Source organism: Labeo rohita, chromosome 15 (assembly GCF_022985175.1).
Source record: "Labeo rohita strain BAU-BD-2019 chromosome 15, IGBB_LRoh.1.0, whole genome shotgun sequence".
Classification (NCBI taxonomy): domain Eukaryota; kingdom Metazoa; phylum Chordata; class Actinopteri; order Cypriniformes; family Cyprinidae; genus Labeo; species Labeo rohita.
The window spans coordinates 37,987,544-38,003,468 of NC_066883.1; the positions used below are offsets into that span (position 1 = coordinate 37,987,544).

At 28.9% G+C, this 15,925-nt stretch overlaps 1 protein-coding gene across 7 annotated transcripts in view; it reads right to left on the reverse strand.

Annotated features, from left to right (window-relative positions):
• The window catches only part of LOC127177621 (cGMP-dependent 3',5'-cyclic phosphodiesterase), a 183,257-nt gene that overhangs the window by 5,714 nt on the left and 161,618 nt on the right, over positions 1-15,925 (reverse strand). For all 7 annotated transcript variants that reach the window (XM_051129995.1, XM_051129998.1, XM_051129999.1 and 4 more), the window contains 15 exons: positions 12,784-12,895; positions 12,253-12,292; positions 10,580-10,643; positions 10,209-10,290; positions 7,626-7,800; positions 7,217-7,329; positions 5,921-6,121; positions 5,761-5,831; positions 4,310-4,432; positions 3,284-3,371; positions 3,123-3,170; positions 1,517-1,591; positions 1,309-1,408; positions 325-437; positions 200-238 (listed from right to left, as the gene is read on the reverse strand). In XM_051129995.1, coding sequence (XP_050985952.1) covers positions 200-238; positions 325-437; positions 1,309-1,408; positions 1,517-1,591; positions 3,123-3,170; positions 3,284-3,371; positions 4,310-4,432; positions 5,761-5,831; positions 5,921-6,121; positions 7,217-7,329; positions 7,626-7,800; positions 10,209-10,290; positions 10,580-10,643; positions 12,253-12,292; positions 12,784-12,895 — 1,444 coding nt within the window. The remainder of the gene's footprint in view (positions 1-199; positions 239-324; positions 438-1,308; positions 1,409-1,516; positions 1,592-3,122; positions 3,171-3,283; positions 3,372-4,309; positions 4,433-5,760; positions 5,832-5,920; positions 6,122-7,216; positions 7,330-7,625; positions 7,801-10,208; positions 10,291-10,579; positions 10,644-12,252; positions 12,293-12,783; positions 12,896-15,925) is intronic.

The following is a 15,925-nucleotide window of genomic DNA, read 5'->3' on the forward strand; positions in this document are numbered from 1 at the left end:
TTTGAGGAATGTTTGTTTCCAGAAGTTTTACTTTTGCTGTTCCTCAGTGAAGGAATGATCTTTCCAATACTCCAAAACAACTCACATCTTTTGAGGAAAATTTTTTTGCTCATCTCTCAATCATCATTGGATTGCACTGCATTATATGTTTGGATCATTTCAATCTCATCTTACTCAACTGAACTAAAGTTTAACTTACCAAATCACCCTGAGAGAAGAACTCTTTATAGATCAGCTCCTGCAAAACAAAACAGAAAGTGTGAGAAAGTGTTTCTGACTGGACACTGAGTGTTTCTCATGAGTTTATGGGTTCAGGACTCGTACCGCGATCTTCCTGGTGGTTTTCCAGCCCTTGGTCTGGTCTGAGAGGTCACAGGAGGTCATGAGGAGGCACAGCAGCAGACTGCGATGGGTTCGATTTTTCGGGTTATAACCGACTACAAAAGCACAGGAATCATGAAGAGACTGGGATTCAGGCAAATACACACATCAACTAATAACTCAAGATATTTTTATATTCTCACAACAGCTGTAAATGCTACTATTTTATTTATTTTTCTTTTAGTATCATTGAGATACTGTCATCGTTTTAAATAATGTTTTGAATTTGTTTTATTTTGAATTCTGTTTTCATTTTAATTTAAGAGATTTTTTTTTGTGTCAGTCATTTTTATTAGCCTTTTTATATTAGTTTAGTTTTTATTATTTTATGTTATTACTATTATTTTATTTTATAGTTGTTGTTTTTTTTTTGTTATTTTTGTTACTTTAAGGTAAACTAAATGAAAACGTTGCCTTGGAAACTTTTTTGTTAATGTTTATTTCAGTATGCAACAGTTGTTTTTTTTTTTTAATTAATTAATTTATTTTTTTAAGTGTTTTAGTTAATAAGAATCCCATTTGTTAATATTACTTATTTAGATTATTATTATTTTTAATTGTACAAAATTAATGTTTTTCTCTAAATGCATTAATTTATTTGTGGCCTGTCCTTCAGCTTTTGTGCTAGAAATGTTGTGCTGTAAAGAAATTACACCTTTATTTTTATTATTAGAAAACAATTTTTTAAAAACTTATTTTATACGTTTTTAATTTATTTAAATCAAAAATAATTTTTGGTTTTATTTTTAGTATTTAATAAATACAAATAAAACTTTTTTAAAAATGCATTTTATTTTTTATTATTGATTAAATTCTTGTGAAATTATTTTTATTATTAAAAATATATACATTTGCTTTTCTGTCAAAACGTTCAAATGGAATTTGTCATGTTTATTAAGCAATAACAGGAAAAATGCTGAGTCTCACCATCAGACATCTTCTGCAGGTCCTTGAAGATCCTCAGGTGATGAGCCAGATCTGTGGCCAGGATGATGTCTCGCATCAGATCCAACATCCGCTGATAGTCCTGAAAACACAAAGAGCAAAGCACCATGGTCAGGGGAGAAACTACAAAATGATTCATAGACTTTATCCTTTTTAATCAGAAAAACTCTGATGAAGGTTAGAGATGCACCTTTCTAGAGAACTTCTCAAAGATGTTGCAGCCTTGTGTGTTGAGGATGGCGATGGCCTGAGCGAAGTGATGTCTCTGAAACACAAACACACACAAACACACAAACAGTAGATCAGCGCTGAGTGTGTGTGAGTACAGTGAACAGCAGAGGGCAGCAAACACACTCCATCTCAACCCGTAATCACAGACGTTCAGTGATAAACAGGTCTGGAATGATCACTCAGACCACAATCACAGGTAGAAACACGTCACATTTATAGTGCAAACGCATGAGATTAAACCACCTACACATCCATCAGTCAACCAAAACAGCACTTTTAATGTGTGGATTAAAAATAAACAGGGCTACAGTCATATTGTGTGTATTGATTGGGCATATTGGGGCGTATTGATTTGTAAAAACAGTATAAAAATAAAGTAAATAAATGTTAAAACACACATGACATAATGTCAATATTTCAGATAAAATGACAAAAACACAACAAAATTACTAAACCTTTAACTAAAATTAAAAAGGAAAATACAGGAAAATACTATGTAGACATTACAAAAAAAAAAAAATAAAAATAATAAAAATGGCAAAAACACACAACAGAAATACTAAAACTTTAACTAAAATTAAAATAAAAAATACAAAACGAATTACTTAATAAAAGTTAAAAATAATAATAATAATAATAAAACAGAATAACTAAAACTTTAACAAAAATTAACATGAAAAATGCAAAAAATACTATACAAACATAAAAAAAAAGTTAATAAAAAAGACAAAATGACTAAAACTTTTACAAAATTAAAATGAAAAATGCAAAAAAAATAAATAAATGCAAAAAATACTATACAGACACTAAAAATGTTTTATTAAAAAAGGACAAAAACAAAATTACTAAAAATTTACCTAAGGTTTAAAAAAAGGAATTACTTAAAAAAAAAAAACTAATTACTAAAACTTAAAAAAAAAAATTAAAAATGCAAAAAATATTATACAGACATAAAAAAAATTAATAAAAAAGACAAAATTACTAAATCTTTTACAAAACTTAAAATGAAAAATGTAAAAAAAATAAATAAATACTATACAGACACTAAAAAAGTTTTAAAAAAGGACAAAAACAAAAAACTAACACTTTAAGATTAAAATAAAAAAAAATACAAAACAAATTACTTAAAAAAAAACAGAATAACTAAAACTTAAAGAAATTTAAAAAAAATGCAAAAAATGCTATACAGACATAAAAAAAAGTTAATAAAAAAGACAAAATTACTAAAACTTTTACAAAAATTAGAATGAAAAATGCAAAAACATACTACAGACACTAAAAATGTTTAAAAAAAGAACAAAAACAAAATTACTAAAACAAACAAAAATTTGAACGAGAAATGCAAAAAAAATACTATACAGACATTAAAGAAGTAAAAACTTTTAGTCAAAACTTTGACTAAAACGTAAATACTAATACTAATACAAATAAATAAATAAATTAATTAATTAATAAAAAAAAAAAAAAAAATCTAATATATAAATTTTATATCAATGATACTAAAATAACACTGGTGTACGTGAGTGTGTGTGTGTGTGTGTGTGTGTGTTTGTGTGTGTGTGTACCTCCATCACAGATCCTTCTGAACTGTAAAGGGCCGCCAGGACGGATTGCTGGTGAAAGCAGATAAATGAAGAAAACAGATATTAATTCATCACATTTCATGCACTTTTACACAAACTTGGAAGCATCTCTAGATTTTCAGACGAAGGCGTTTATGTCGTACCGAAGCCACCTGAAAGGAGTTGTTGGTTCCTCGATGGTCCAGATCGTGACACATGCAGGACACGAAGAGGGCCAGAATCTCTATATCTCTGCAAAAATAAAGAAATAAACATTTTATAAATCGCAAGAACAAAATTGTATAATTTGCTAAATAGCAAATAGTAGTACATGTGCTAAATAGTAGTGCAAAATAGAAAAAAATGGCAAAAAATTGTTGTGCAAAATAGTACAAATTGTATAAATTAGTACAAAATCATATCAATTGTGAAAATTAGTAGAAAAAAATAGTATACATTTTATAAATTATAAGAACAAAATTGCATAATTTGCAAAAATTAGTAGTGAAAATGAAATAGTTTTATAAAATAGTACAAAATAGTATGAATTAGTACAAATTAATATCAATTATAAAAATGAGTAGATTTTTTGTAAATATATTTTATAAATTATATCATTTGAAAAGAAATTAGTAGTGAAAAATAGAATAAACTGTATGAATTAGTAGTACAAAATAGTATAAACTAGTACATAAATTAGTGTACATTTTGTAAATTATGAGAACAAAATGGTATAGTTTGAAAAAAATTAGTAGTGAAAAATAGAATAAAAAAACAGTACCAGTTGTATAATTAGCACAAATAATATCCAGTGTGAATATCAGTAGAATGAAATTGTATAAATTGTATAAATAATGAGGACAATAGTATAAATTGCAAAAATGAATAGTTCAAAATAGTACAAACTTTATACATTTGTAGTTAAAAAAAATTGTATAAATTGTAAAATAGTTGAAAAACATTAAAAACGCATCCTAACGTATAGAAGTGAGTTAAATATACAATATGTGACAAACAGCAGCGGCATCTTAAATAATTCACTACATTAAAAGAAGCTGCAGTGACTCTGTGGACTTAATGAATCGCTTATTTGAATCATTTACAAGAACTGTCTGAACGAACCGATTCACTGAAATGATCCAAACGACTGTTAATCAGAAATCTATAGTTTTGTAGCCGCTGAAACTTACTCGAGGTAGTTGGACAGTTGTAGGTTCTTGTAAAGCAGGTAGCAGAAGTGTGAGACGGAGAAGGCGTGCATCCAGTTGTGATACGGCGGGTCTCTGTAGCCCTTCTTCACCATCAGACAAAACCTGCACAACAGGAAAAGACGCCGATTCATTATTGACTGGTCTCAGCGGACTGACGCTCCATCAGTCTGAAGTTCATCATCCCCCTGCTATGACTTATGGATGAGCCGCTCCGTCGCCCGGCAACAGCATCAGCATCAGGTGACCCCGTGATAAATAAACATGACATCAGCGGACGATTGATGAGACTGATCAGCGGTCAGCACGTCTCACCCGCAAGGAAATGACATCAGACCCTCACCGCTGTCATCAGGTGTTTTTATGACAAAGTCAATTCAAGTTGACCGTTTTTACCATAAAACGTGTGTTTCAAAACTTATTAATAAACTTAATATTAAAAGTGATGATTAAGAAATGTAAGGAAAATGTTAAATGCTTTTTACTTGAAATTTTGAGTCTTTTAGATTCATTTTTGGTTGAAAATTATACAAACTAATAATACAAAACAGCAAATAATAGTACAAAATGGTATAGACTATAAATTAATGGTGCAAAATTGTAAATAATTAGTTAGAATATAAAACAGTGTATTTGGTAAAAATTACTAGGCCAAAATTATATAAATTACTAGTACAAAATAGGATAAATTGTATAAATTAGCAAAACAAAATTGTATAAATCATAATACAGTAGTACAAATTTTTAAATAGTACAAATTAATATCAATTATAAAAATTAGTAGAATTTTTGTATACATTTTATAAATTATAAGAAATTTTTTTTTATAATTTGAAAAAATTAGTAGTGAAAAATAGGATAAATTGTATGAATTAGTGGTACAAAATAGTATAAACGTGTACAAATTAATATCAATTATACAAATTAGTAGAATTTTTTTATACATTTTATAAATTATAAGAAAAAATTGTTATAATTTGAAAAAAATAAATAGTGAAAAATAGAATAAATTTTATGAATTAATAGTACAAAATAGTGTAAATTAGTACAAATTAATATCAATTATAAAAATGTGAATTTCTTAAATACATTTTATAAATTATAAGAAATTTTTTTTTATAATTTTAAAAAATTAGTAGTGAAAAATAGAATAAATTGTATACATTAGTAGTACAAAATAGTATAAATTAGTACAAACCAATATCAATTATAAAAATTAGTCAAATTTTTTATACATTTTATAAATTATAAGAACAAAATTGTATAATTTGAAAAAATTAGTAGTGAAAAACAGAATAAATTTTATAAATTAGCAGTACAAAATAGCAGTAATAACTCAAAACCATATGAAACGTATTCAACTCGATTTGTAAAAGCTTTTAGACATAGTCATATTTATTACAGGTCAGTAGAGCAGCGTTGTGTTTCTGTACCTGGCTAATGTGTGCAGATCGATCTTATAGGTGTTTGTGAAGCCCATGTCTTCAAACATGCTCAAGATGCCCTGCAACAGACAGACAGAGAGACGAGAGTTTGATTAGCGTGATCAGTGTTTGTCTTCAGTCCATGTGTCGGTTTGCGTTGGTGTCGTACCATCGGCGTGCTGTCGTCGGGCAGAGAGCGCGGCGTGTACGTGAACTCGGCGAAGTCCGGGTGTATTTTCTGGACCGGCTCGATGCCAGAGTGCAGGAGTTTGGTGACCTCCTCCTCAGACACCTTCATATGGTACATCATCATCTCATTGGCCAGATGACTGCGGAACTGAGCCTCATGCACCTTCTTATACAGCAGAGACTGACACACACACACATCATAAATAAATATAAATTGCTTGTGCAAAAGTTTTTATAAATTAACAGTTCAGAAAAGCTAAACTGGATTAATTAGTCATGCAAAATGGTATAAATAGCATCAATTAGTAAAACAAATAACTTAAATTGTAATTACCAAAACCAAATTAGTACAAATCATAAAATAATTGTACAAATAAATCAGTAGCAAAATTGTATTAATAAGTATTACAAAATGGTACAAATACTATAAATTAGTAGAACAAATAGTATAAATTTCACAAATTAGTAGTGCAAAATAGCAAATTTGTAATAGTAGAAATTTATAAACTAGTGCTACTAAAAGCATAAATTTTATTAATTAGTAGTATAAAATAGAATAAATTAATAAATGAGTAGTACAAAATAGTCTACATTGTATAAATTACTAGAACAAAATGGTATAAATTAGTAATAAAATAACATAAATTGTATAAATTAATAGTGCCAAATTGTAGTACAAAATAGAAAATTTGTATTAATTAGTAGTAAAAAATAGTAGAAATTTTATAAATTAGTAGTACTAAATGCATACATTTTATTAATTAGTAGTATAAAATAGAATATACTATAAATTAGTAGTGGAGAATTGGTATAAATGGAACAAAATGGTATAAATGGGATAAATTAGTAATAAAATAACATAAATTGTATAAATGAATAGTGCCAAATGGTATATATTTTATAAATTAGTAGTAAAAATTAGTAAACATTTTTTTAATAAATTAGTATGAATAGTATAAATTGTGTATATTTTACAAATTAGTAGTACAAAACAGCAAATTTGAATAAATTAGTACAAAAATGGTGAAATTAATTTGAGTGTTTATGTTTACATATACATATAAATTTATATAAAATTAAAATTTAAAAATGTAAAATTCTCTCATTTTTTATTTATTTATTTATTTTTTAATGATAATGCAACCATTACATGAAATTTATATTTTATAATTTATATTCCATTATACTACATATATAATAGAATAAATATGAAACAAAAATCTCTATTATCTTTTGTCATTGTGAAATGTGTTGAGTGATGCTGTAAAAGTCTCACATGAGCGATGCTGATGCCACAGTAGATGGAGAACGCCGTTGCCAGATCCTCATCGAAACGGTTGAACCACGGCCCGTTGGTTTTGTTCACCAGTTCTGCCACTCCGATCACCTCTGATGAGAAAACAGACAGACAGACAGAGGTCAGATCAGCTGGATGTTCTCGTGTGTTTCTCTAGTTGATGCACGTCAACATCGCTTCGACTCAAAAGTCTCTGACTGCCCTCAACATCTCCACAAGTGAGAAGAATGGCAAAAACACTATAAATAATTAACAATTCATTCAGATGTCTGAGCTTGACCAGAGAAGCAATGACAAAATATTTTTTAATCATTTAAAATGTTTATATATTATAAAAAGTCTGATTTGTGGTTTTCCACAGAGACCGTCCAGGATGGACATTTCTGACCTTCGTTTTCATCTTTGATGGGGAAGCAGAGGATGTTCCGCGTCCTGAATCCCGTGCTGTCGTCCACACCGCGGTAAAACAGAGGATGGGAATACGCATCCTTGATGTTGAGGATTTTCCCAGTGGTGGCGACGTGACCGGCGATGCCCTGATCCGCCGGGATACGAAACTCCTTCTGCTCAGACGAGACACAGACAGACAGATCTCAACACTGTAAACAATTTAGCAGTAAAAGACTACAATTTCTATGGTAAAAATCTGCTAATTGATTAATGGTAAATTACTGCAAATTTAAATTTGAAACCTAAAATGTTGCTACTATATTTTTTTATGCTAGTTCTGGCAAGTAAAGTCAGCGTTTCATACTGTAATTCTCCCTGGGTTTTTTTTGTTTTTGTTTTTGTTTTGTTTTTTCCCAGCAATAAATGAGGATTTTTTGAAAATAACCATTTATTTTATTATTATTATTATTTATTTATTTTTATTTTTTTTTACTAAAAATCAATTTGAACTAAACTGATCTGAATAATAACACTTGTCTGCTGTAGAGCTAAATCTGTTTCATAATTGGTGAATTTCATTTTTTATTATAGTTTTTCTGTTACATTTATTTTTAAGCACTTCAATGAAAAGCAATCATATATATATATATACTGTATATACCAGCAGTCAAAAGTTTTTGAACAGCAAGATGTTTAATCTTTTTTAAAGAATTTATTTACATTTATTTGATCCAAAATACAGCAAAAGCTGTAATACTGTGAAATATTTTTACTATTTAAAATAACTGCTTTCTATGTGAATATCTAAAATATCATTTATTCCTGTAATCAAAGCTAAATTTTCACCATCATTACATCAGTCTTCAGTGTCACATTTGCTGTTCAAGAAACATTATTATCATTATTATTATTATTATTATTGATATTATTGCTGTAACCTTTATTGGTTACACTTTACAATCATTTCACAATTTAAATATTATACAACTATGTTAAACAACTCTTGATTTTAACAAAGAATTAGTAAATCTTTAAATTAACAACTGATAAAATTAGCTAAGATTAATAAATGCTTTAGATGTATTTTTCATTGTTAGTCAATGTTAACTAATGCAATGCAGTTCAATTAGTTTCATTTCAGTGCAATTCAATTTTATTTTATTCAATGCAAAGCAATGCAATTCAAAGTAATTTAATTCATGTCAATGCAGTGCAATTGAATTCTATCCAATTCATTTCAATGCAAAGCAATTCAGTTTAATTTTATTCAATGAAAAGCAATGCAATTCAAATTTTATTCAATTCAATTCATTTCATTTCATTTCAATGTAATGTACTTTATTTTAATGCAGTGCAATTCAATTTAATTTTATTCAATGCAAAGCAATGCAGTTCAAAGTAATTTAATTTAATTTATGTCAGTGCAATGCAATTGAATTCTATCCAGTTCATTTCAGTGCAAAGCAATGTAATTCATTACAATGCAATGCAATTCAATTTAATTTTATTAAATGCAAAGCAATGCAATTCAAAGTAATTCAATTCAATTAATTTCATTTCAATGCAAAGTTAATTCAATCTGATTCATTTAAAATGCAATGCAATTCAATTTAATTTTATTCAGTGCAATGTAATTCAATTTATTTCAATTAATTTAAAAGCAATGCACATCAGTGCAATTCAGTTCAATGTGATTCAAAAGAGTTGGTATATTTATTATTTTTTTTTTTTTTTAAAAGAAATTATAGAAATTAATACTTTTATTTAGCAAGGATGCTGATCAAAAGTGATGATAAAGACATTTATAATGTTACAAACAATTTATATTTCAGATAAATGCTGTTCCTCTGAACTTTCTATTCAATTCTATTGAAAAATTCTACTCAATATAATAAACATGCATTAAATCAGCATATTAAAATGATCATGTGACTGGAGTAATGATGCTAAAAATTCAGCTTTGAAATCACAGGAATAAATTACATTTTAAAATATTTTAAAAAATTACTGTTTTTGCTGTATTTTGGATCAGATAAATGTAGGAGCAGAAGAGACTTTTTTTGACTGGTAGTGTATATATTAAATTGAAACAAAATTTACTTTAAAGAGATATAATAATATAATAATATAATAAATTTCTCTTTTTCTGTCTTACTTCTTTTCATTTGTTTTGTTGTTTTGCTGTCATATTTATATCTTTTTAAAACCATTATACTTGTATGTTTTGATTTTTAATCACTTTTACAAAAACACTTTAAACCAACAATGTATGAAATAAAATATTTTTAAAAAACTGTACTTTTTTATATATAGTTTTTACAAATTTTTACAAATTATAAAAAAATTTTTAAAGAAGAATTCGCTTGTTTTGTTATGAAGGTAAGTTGAATCAACACTGAACTAAACTGAGCTGAATGTTGACGTTATTGTCTTCAGTAGAGCTGCTTTACATCTGAATCTGCTCTATAATTGTTGAATCTTACAGCATTAACACTGTTTATTACTGTGAAGCTGCTTCAACATGATCTGTACTGTAAAACATGTGATTTGACAGATTTGCACACAAACACATTGGCTGTACCTCGTCATCGTTCACGACTCCTCCATCGAACACTTTGGCCACGAGCTCATGACTGACCCGATCCAACAGGAACACAGAACATCTGAGAGAAAGACAGAGAACGCGCTAAAATAACACTCAACATGCCAGAATACATCCATAATATCTGTGTTTCAGCTCAGGCTGCATTAGACTTGTAAATATTTAGAGTCTGCTGACAGTGTGTGTGTGTGTGTGTGTGTGTGTGTGTGTTTGATTAAATGTTACAATATTTGATTGAAGCTAATTGATATTTATGAGGCTGCGGCTCTTGTCATGCTAACAGTTTGGAATTGGTTTGGACGAAACCCAAAACTATCAAACCCATAATGAAGCTTGTGTTTGTGTCTCACATCTCAGCGTTGCTCAGGTTTCTGGCCTCCACGATGATCTCCTGCAGTAATACTGACACGTCATCTGAACGAGACACACAGAGAGAATACGACGTTATTAAAGCTGTGAAGGTGAAGCTTTATTCACATCCAAACATGCAAATGTGCAAACATTAATAATAAAAATTGCAACTGTTCATTGTTAGTTCATGTCAGCTCAGCTCCATAAAAACAATATTAATACTTATTATATTATGCAACTATATTAAACAACTCTTAATTTTAACAGTGTATTAGCAAATCTTAAAATTAACAACTGACCAAATTAGCTAAGATTAACAAATACTTTAGATGTATTTTTCATTGTTCGTCAATATTAACTAATGCAGTGCAATTCAATTCATTTCATTTCAGTGCAATGCAATGCCATTCAATTTACTTTTATTCAATGCAGTGTAATTCAATTAATTTCAATGCAATGCAATTTAATTTAATTCAATTCATTTCACTGTAAAACAATGTAATTCATTTCAATGCAATGCAATTCAATTTAATTTTATTCAGTGCAATTCAGAGTAATTAATTTCAATGCAGTGCAATGGATTTCAAAGTAAGTCAGTTCATTTTGATGTAATTTAATTCAGTTAATTTCAATGTAAAGCAATGTGCTTCATTTCAAAGCAATGCAGAGCAATGCAATTCAAATTCAATTCATTTCAAAGCAATTCAATGCCAATTAAATTCATTTCACTGTAGTGTAATTAATTTTAATGCAATGCAATGCAATTTAATTTTATTCAGTGCAATGCAATGCAATTCAAAGTAATTAATTTCAATGCAATGCAATTTAAGTTTATTCAATTCAATGCAGTTCAAATTCAATTACTTTCAGTGCAATTTAATTTACTTCAATTCATTTCAATGTAAAGCAATGTGATTCATTTCAATGCAACGCAATTCAATTTAATTTTATTCAATGCAAAGTGATGCAATTTAAAGTAATTCTGTTAATTTCAATGCAATGCATTTCAATCCAATTAATTTTGTTTTAATGCAATGTAATTCAAATTAATTTTATTCGAAGCAACGCAATGCAATTTAATTCAATTCATTTCAGTGTAAAGCAATGTAATTAATTTCAATGCAATGCAATTCAATTTCATTTTATTCAATGCAATGCAATGCAATTCAAAGTAATTGAATTTATTTCAGTGAAATGCAATTTCATTCAGTTCATTTCATTGCAAAGCAATGAAATTGATTTCAGTGCAATGCAATTAAATTTAAAACTGTTTCATTCAATTTATCTAATTTCAACTTGTGTAGTTAACTAATGTAACCTTATTGTAAAGTCTTACCACTTTAACCAGCATTAAATTACTAAATAACTGTTAAAAACTTTATAAAGATGCATCATCTAAAACAGCAGCCTAAAACAAACTACAGATGACTGACTAGTATTTAACATTAAGCAGCATCATAAGGCCTGACGACATCAGTAAAAAGCAACGCCGTTTCAGACGTGGAGAACGTTATCAAATAGTAAAGACAGATTATGAAAAGAAACATGTTTGTCTTTGTAATAGCGTCAGTGATGAATCATTCATCAATCAGATCAGGAACATGAATTACGGCGGTAAACACAGTCAGCCAGTGTTGATTCATGCTGACGTTCAGATGTTCTCATGACTCACCGAGGTGCGTGAAGAGGTTTTTAGCCACTTGCAGCAGAGCCTGAGGAACAATACAACAAATAAGAGCCAGAAAACAAGGGTCAGGGCAGGATGTGCTATTCCTGGTGCATTGTGGGATTTTACAGCACTCTGGTTACCTGTGGCACTCCCAGAGCTGTCCATATAGAGTCCATCACACTTTTTTTTCCCAGTATTATTTGGTCAAATCCTATTTCAGATTGTAAATATTTATATATATGTTTGTTTATTTTTAATCACTTATGTAAACATGCTTTTAAAATCCTTTACTGAAACGAAACTACACAGGACTACTCTTTTGAAAAATGTTGGTAACCAAAGAGTTGACGGTAGCCATTGACTTACATAGTATTTTTTTTATACTATAAATATGCCAACATGCTTGAAAATCCTCTTTTTTGTTCAATAGGAAAAAGAAACTCAGAGTGGTTTGGAACAAAATGAGGCTGAGTAAATGAAGACAGATTATTTCTGAGTGAACTGGCCCTTTAAATCAGTTTGTCTTCTTCTCACCTGACACTCAAACTTGAGTTTCTGCTCTTTCTGGAAGGCCAGTGTGCTGGTGAGAACCGTCGACGTGTAACAGAAACAGTGCTGGATCACATGCTCATCCGCCTCCATGTACCTGAAAACACAAACAAACACCACATTAATGCAAAACTAAATATTACATGAGTTGTTTTAATTGACTGTTTTTTTTTAAAGATCAGTGTCATTTAAGCATCACTGACATACTAGTTTGTAATATTTTGGATTAGAATTTTTTTTTTTTCATGTTTTAATTTTTTTCTGTTGCAAGTTTTAATTTTAGTTAATGATTTAGTAATTTTAATATTTTTGTCAGTTTTTTTCTTTTTTTCTTCAATGTATCTATATAGTTTTCATTCATTTTTATTTTTTATTATTTTAATTTATTTTGTTTTATTCATTTTCCTACTTCAAGATAAACTAATTTGAACAAAAATATATTTTTTATATTTTATTTATTTTCAGTTAATGTTAAAAAGTATTTTAATGGTTTTAGTATTAGTTCTTCAAGTTTATTAAAACGTCAAGTTAAACTAATTGAAAATAAGAAATTGTGAATTAAATTGAACTAAAATATTTTTTATATTTCATTTGTTTTCTGTTAATGTTAAAGTAGTTTTTAATGGTTTTAGTTTTAGTTCTTCAAGTTTACTAAAACTTCAAGTTAAATTAATTGAAAATAAAAATCTTGAACTAAAATGAACTACATTTCTTTTAGTTTTAGTTTTTTTTATATTTAATTTATTTTCAGTTAATGTTAAAAAGTTTTTTAATGGTATTAGTTTTAGTTCATGATTACTAAAACTTTAAGTTAAATTAATTAAAAAACAAAAATCTTGAACTAAACTAAATTTTTTATATATATATATTTCATTTATTGTCAGTTAATGTTAAAAAGTATTTTTAATGGTTTTAGTTTTAGTTCATGATTACTAAAACTTCAAGTTTTATTGAATTAAATTGAACAATTTTTTTTATATTTCATTTATTTTCAGTTAATGTTAAAAAGTATTTTTAATGGTTTTAGTTTTAGTTCTAATAAGAGATTAAATAAAATATAAATATTAAAATTAAAATAAACATATAATAAAATGTGATTTTAAAGTGATTAGTTGTTCCAGCAAAAACAGCAATAACATTAAATGAGCATTAAATTAAACATAATCAATAATATATAAAATATATTTCTCTTTCATACATGGTTGTCAAGATCAGTAACTTTGAGCCATTCATCAATCATCTGTGACGCACAAATACAATTTAATAAAATGAAGAATTATGATAATTCGATAGCATACCAGCTACACACACAAACCACAGCGTTTTTATGGGAAATTTGAAAAGAACGACAGAACGAAATGAGACAAACAGATGAAGAGATGAAACGGAGAAGCTCAATATCGAATATCAAATGGTCAAATCAGGCTGTGAAGAATTTCATTTCCGTTATCTCTATACGAGACGTCACGCTTCGGTCCAGACGTCTCAACGCGAGTCTGAGATCGTCTGACACGCGACACATGCGGAGCTGCTCAAAACAGCGAGATCTGATCCGATTGGTGCTTTAATCTCTATCTTCATTATAACATCAGTGTCAGATTCATCCGGCAGTCGGTCAGACGCTTTCCTCTAACATACACACGACCACACACAAGTCAAAATCATTAAGATATTTTAATGTTTTTGGAAGAAGTGGAATCTGTGATACACTACTTTTAAGTTGGAAACAGCTCATCTACATCTTGGATGGCCTGAGGGAGAGCACATTTCATTTTCGGCTGAATCATCCCTTATCCCTTAGACATTTATAATGTTCCAAAAGATTTCCATTTCAAATAAATGCTGTTCTTCTGAACTTTTTGTTCATCTGTGACAGTTTCCATAAACATATTGTGCATAAATGTTTGTTGAGTAGTAAATCAGCATATTAGAATGATTTCTGAAGGATCATGTGACATTGTTACTGGCATGTTGCTAGCATGATTAACAAGTTACTAGCATGTTGGTAGCATGATTAGCAAGTTACTAGCATGTTGCTAGCATGATTAACAAGTTACTAGCATGTTGGTACCATGATTAGTAAGTTACTAGCATGTTGCTACCATGATTAACAAGTTACTAGCATGTTGCTAACATGATTATCAACTTACTAGCATGTTGGTAGCATGATTAGCAAGTTACTAGCATGTTGTTAGCATGATTAGCAAGTTACTAGCATGTTGCTAGCATGATTAACAAGTTACTATCATGTTGTTAGCATGATTAGCAAGTTACTACCATGTTGCTAGCATGATTAACAAGTTACTAGCATGTTACTAGCATGATTAACAAGTTACTAGCATGTTGTTAACATGATTAGCAAGTTAATAGCATGTTACTAGTGTGTTGTTAGCATGATTGACATGTTGCTAGCATGTTTTAACATGATTATCAACCTACTAGCATGTTGTTAACATGATTAGCAAGTTACTACCGGATTGCTAGCATGATTAACACGTTACCAGTGTGTTGTTACCATGGTTAGCAAGTTACTAACCTGTTGTTAGCATCTTGTTAGCATGGTTGACAAGTTACTAGCATGTCATTAGCATGATTACCCAGCTACTAGCATTTTGTTATCATGATTAGCATGTTGTTAAAATGTTGTTAACATGATTATAAAGGTAACTAGAATGTTTTAGCACGATTAGCATCTTGCTAGCATGTTACTAGCCTATTTCTAGCATGTTTCTAATATGATTAGCATGGTTGACAAGTTACTAGCATGTTTCTAGCACAATTAGCATGTTACTAGCATGCTGGCAGCATGTTTCCTGTATGATTAGCATATTGTTATCACGATTAGCATGTTACTAGCCAATTGCTAGCATGTTTCTAGCATGTTGTTAACATGATTAACAAGTTACTAGCATGTTGCTAGCATGATTAACAAGTTACTAGCATGTTGCTAGCATGATTAACAAGTTACTAGCATGTTGCTAGCATGATTAACAAGTTACTAGCATGTTGGTAGCATGATTAGCAAGTTACTAGCATGTTGCTAGCATGATTAGCAAGTTACTAGCATGTTGCTAGCATGATTAACAAGTTACTAGCATGTTGGTAGCATGATTAGCAAGTTACTAGC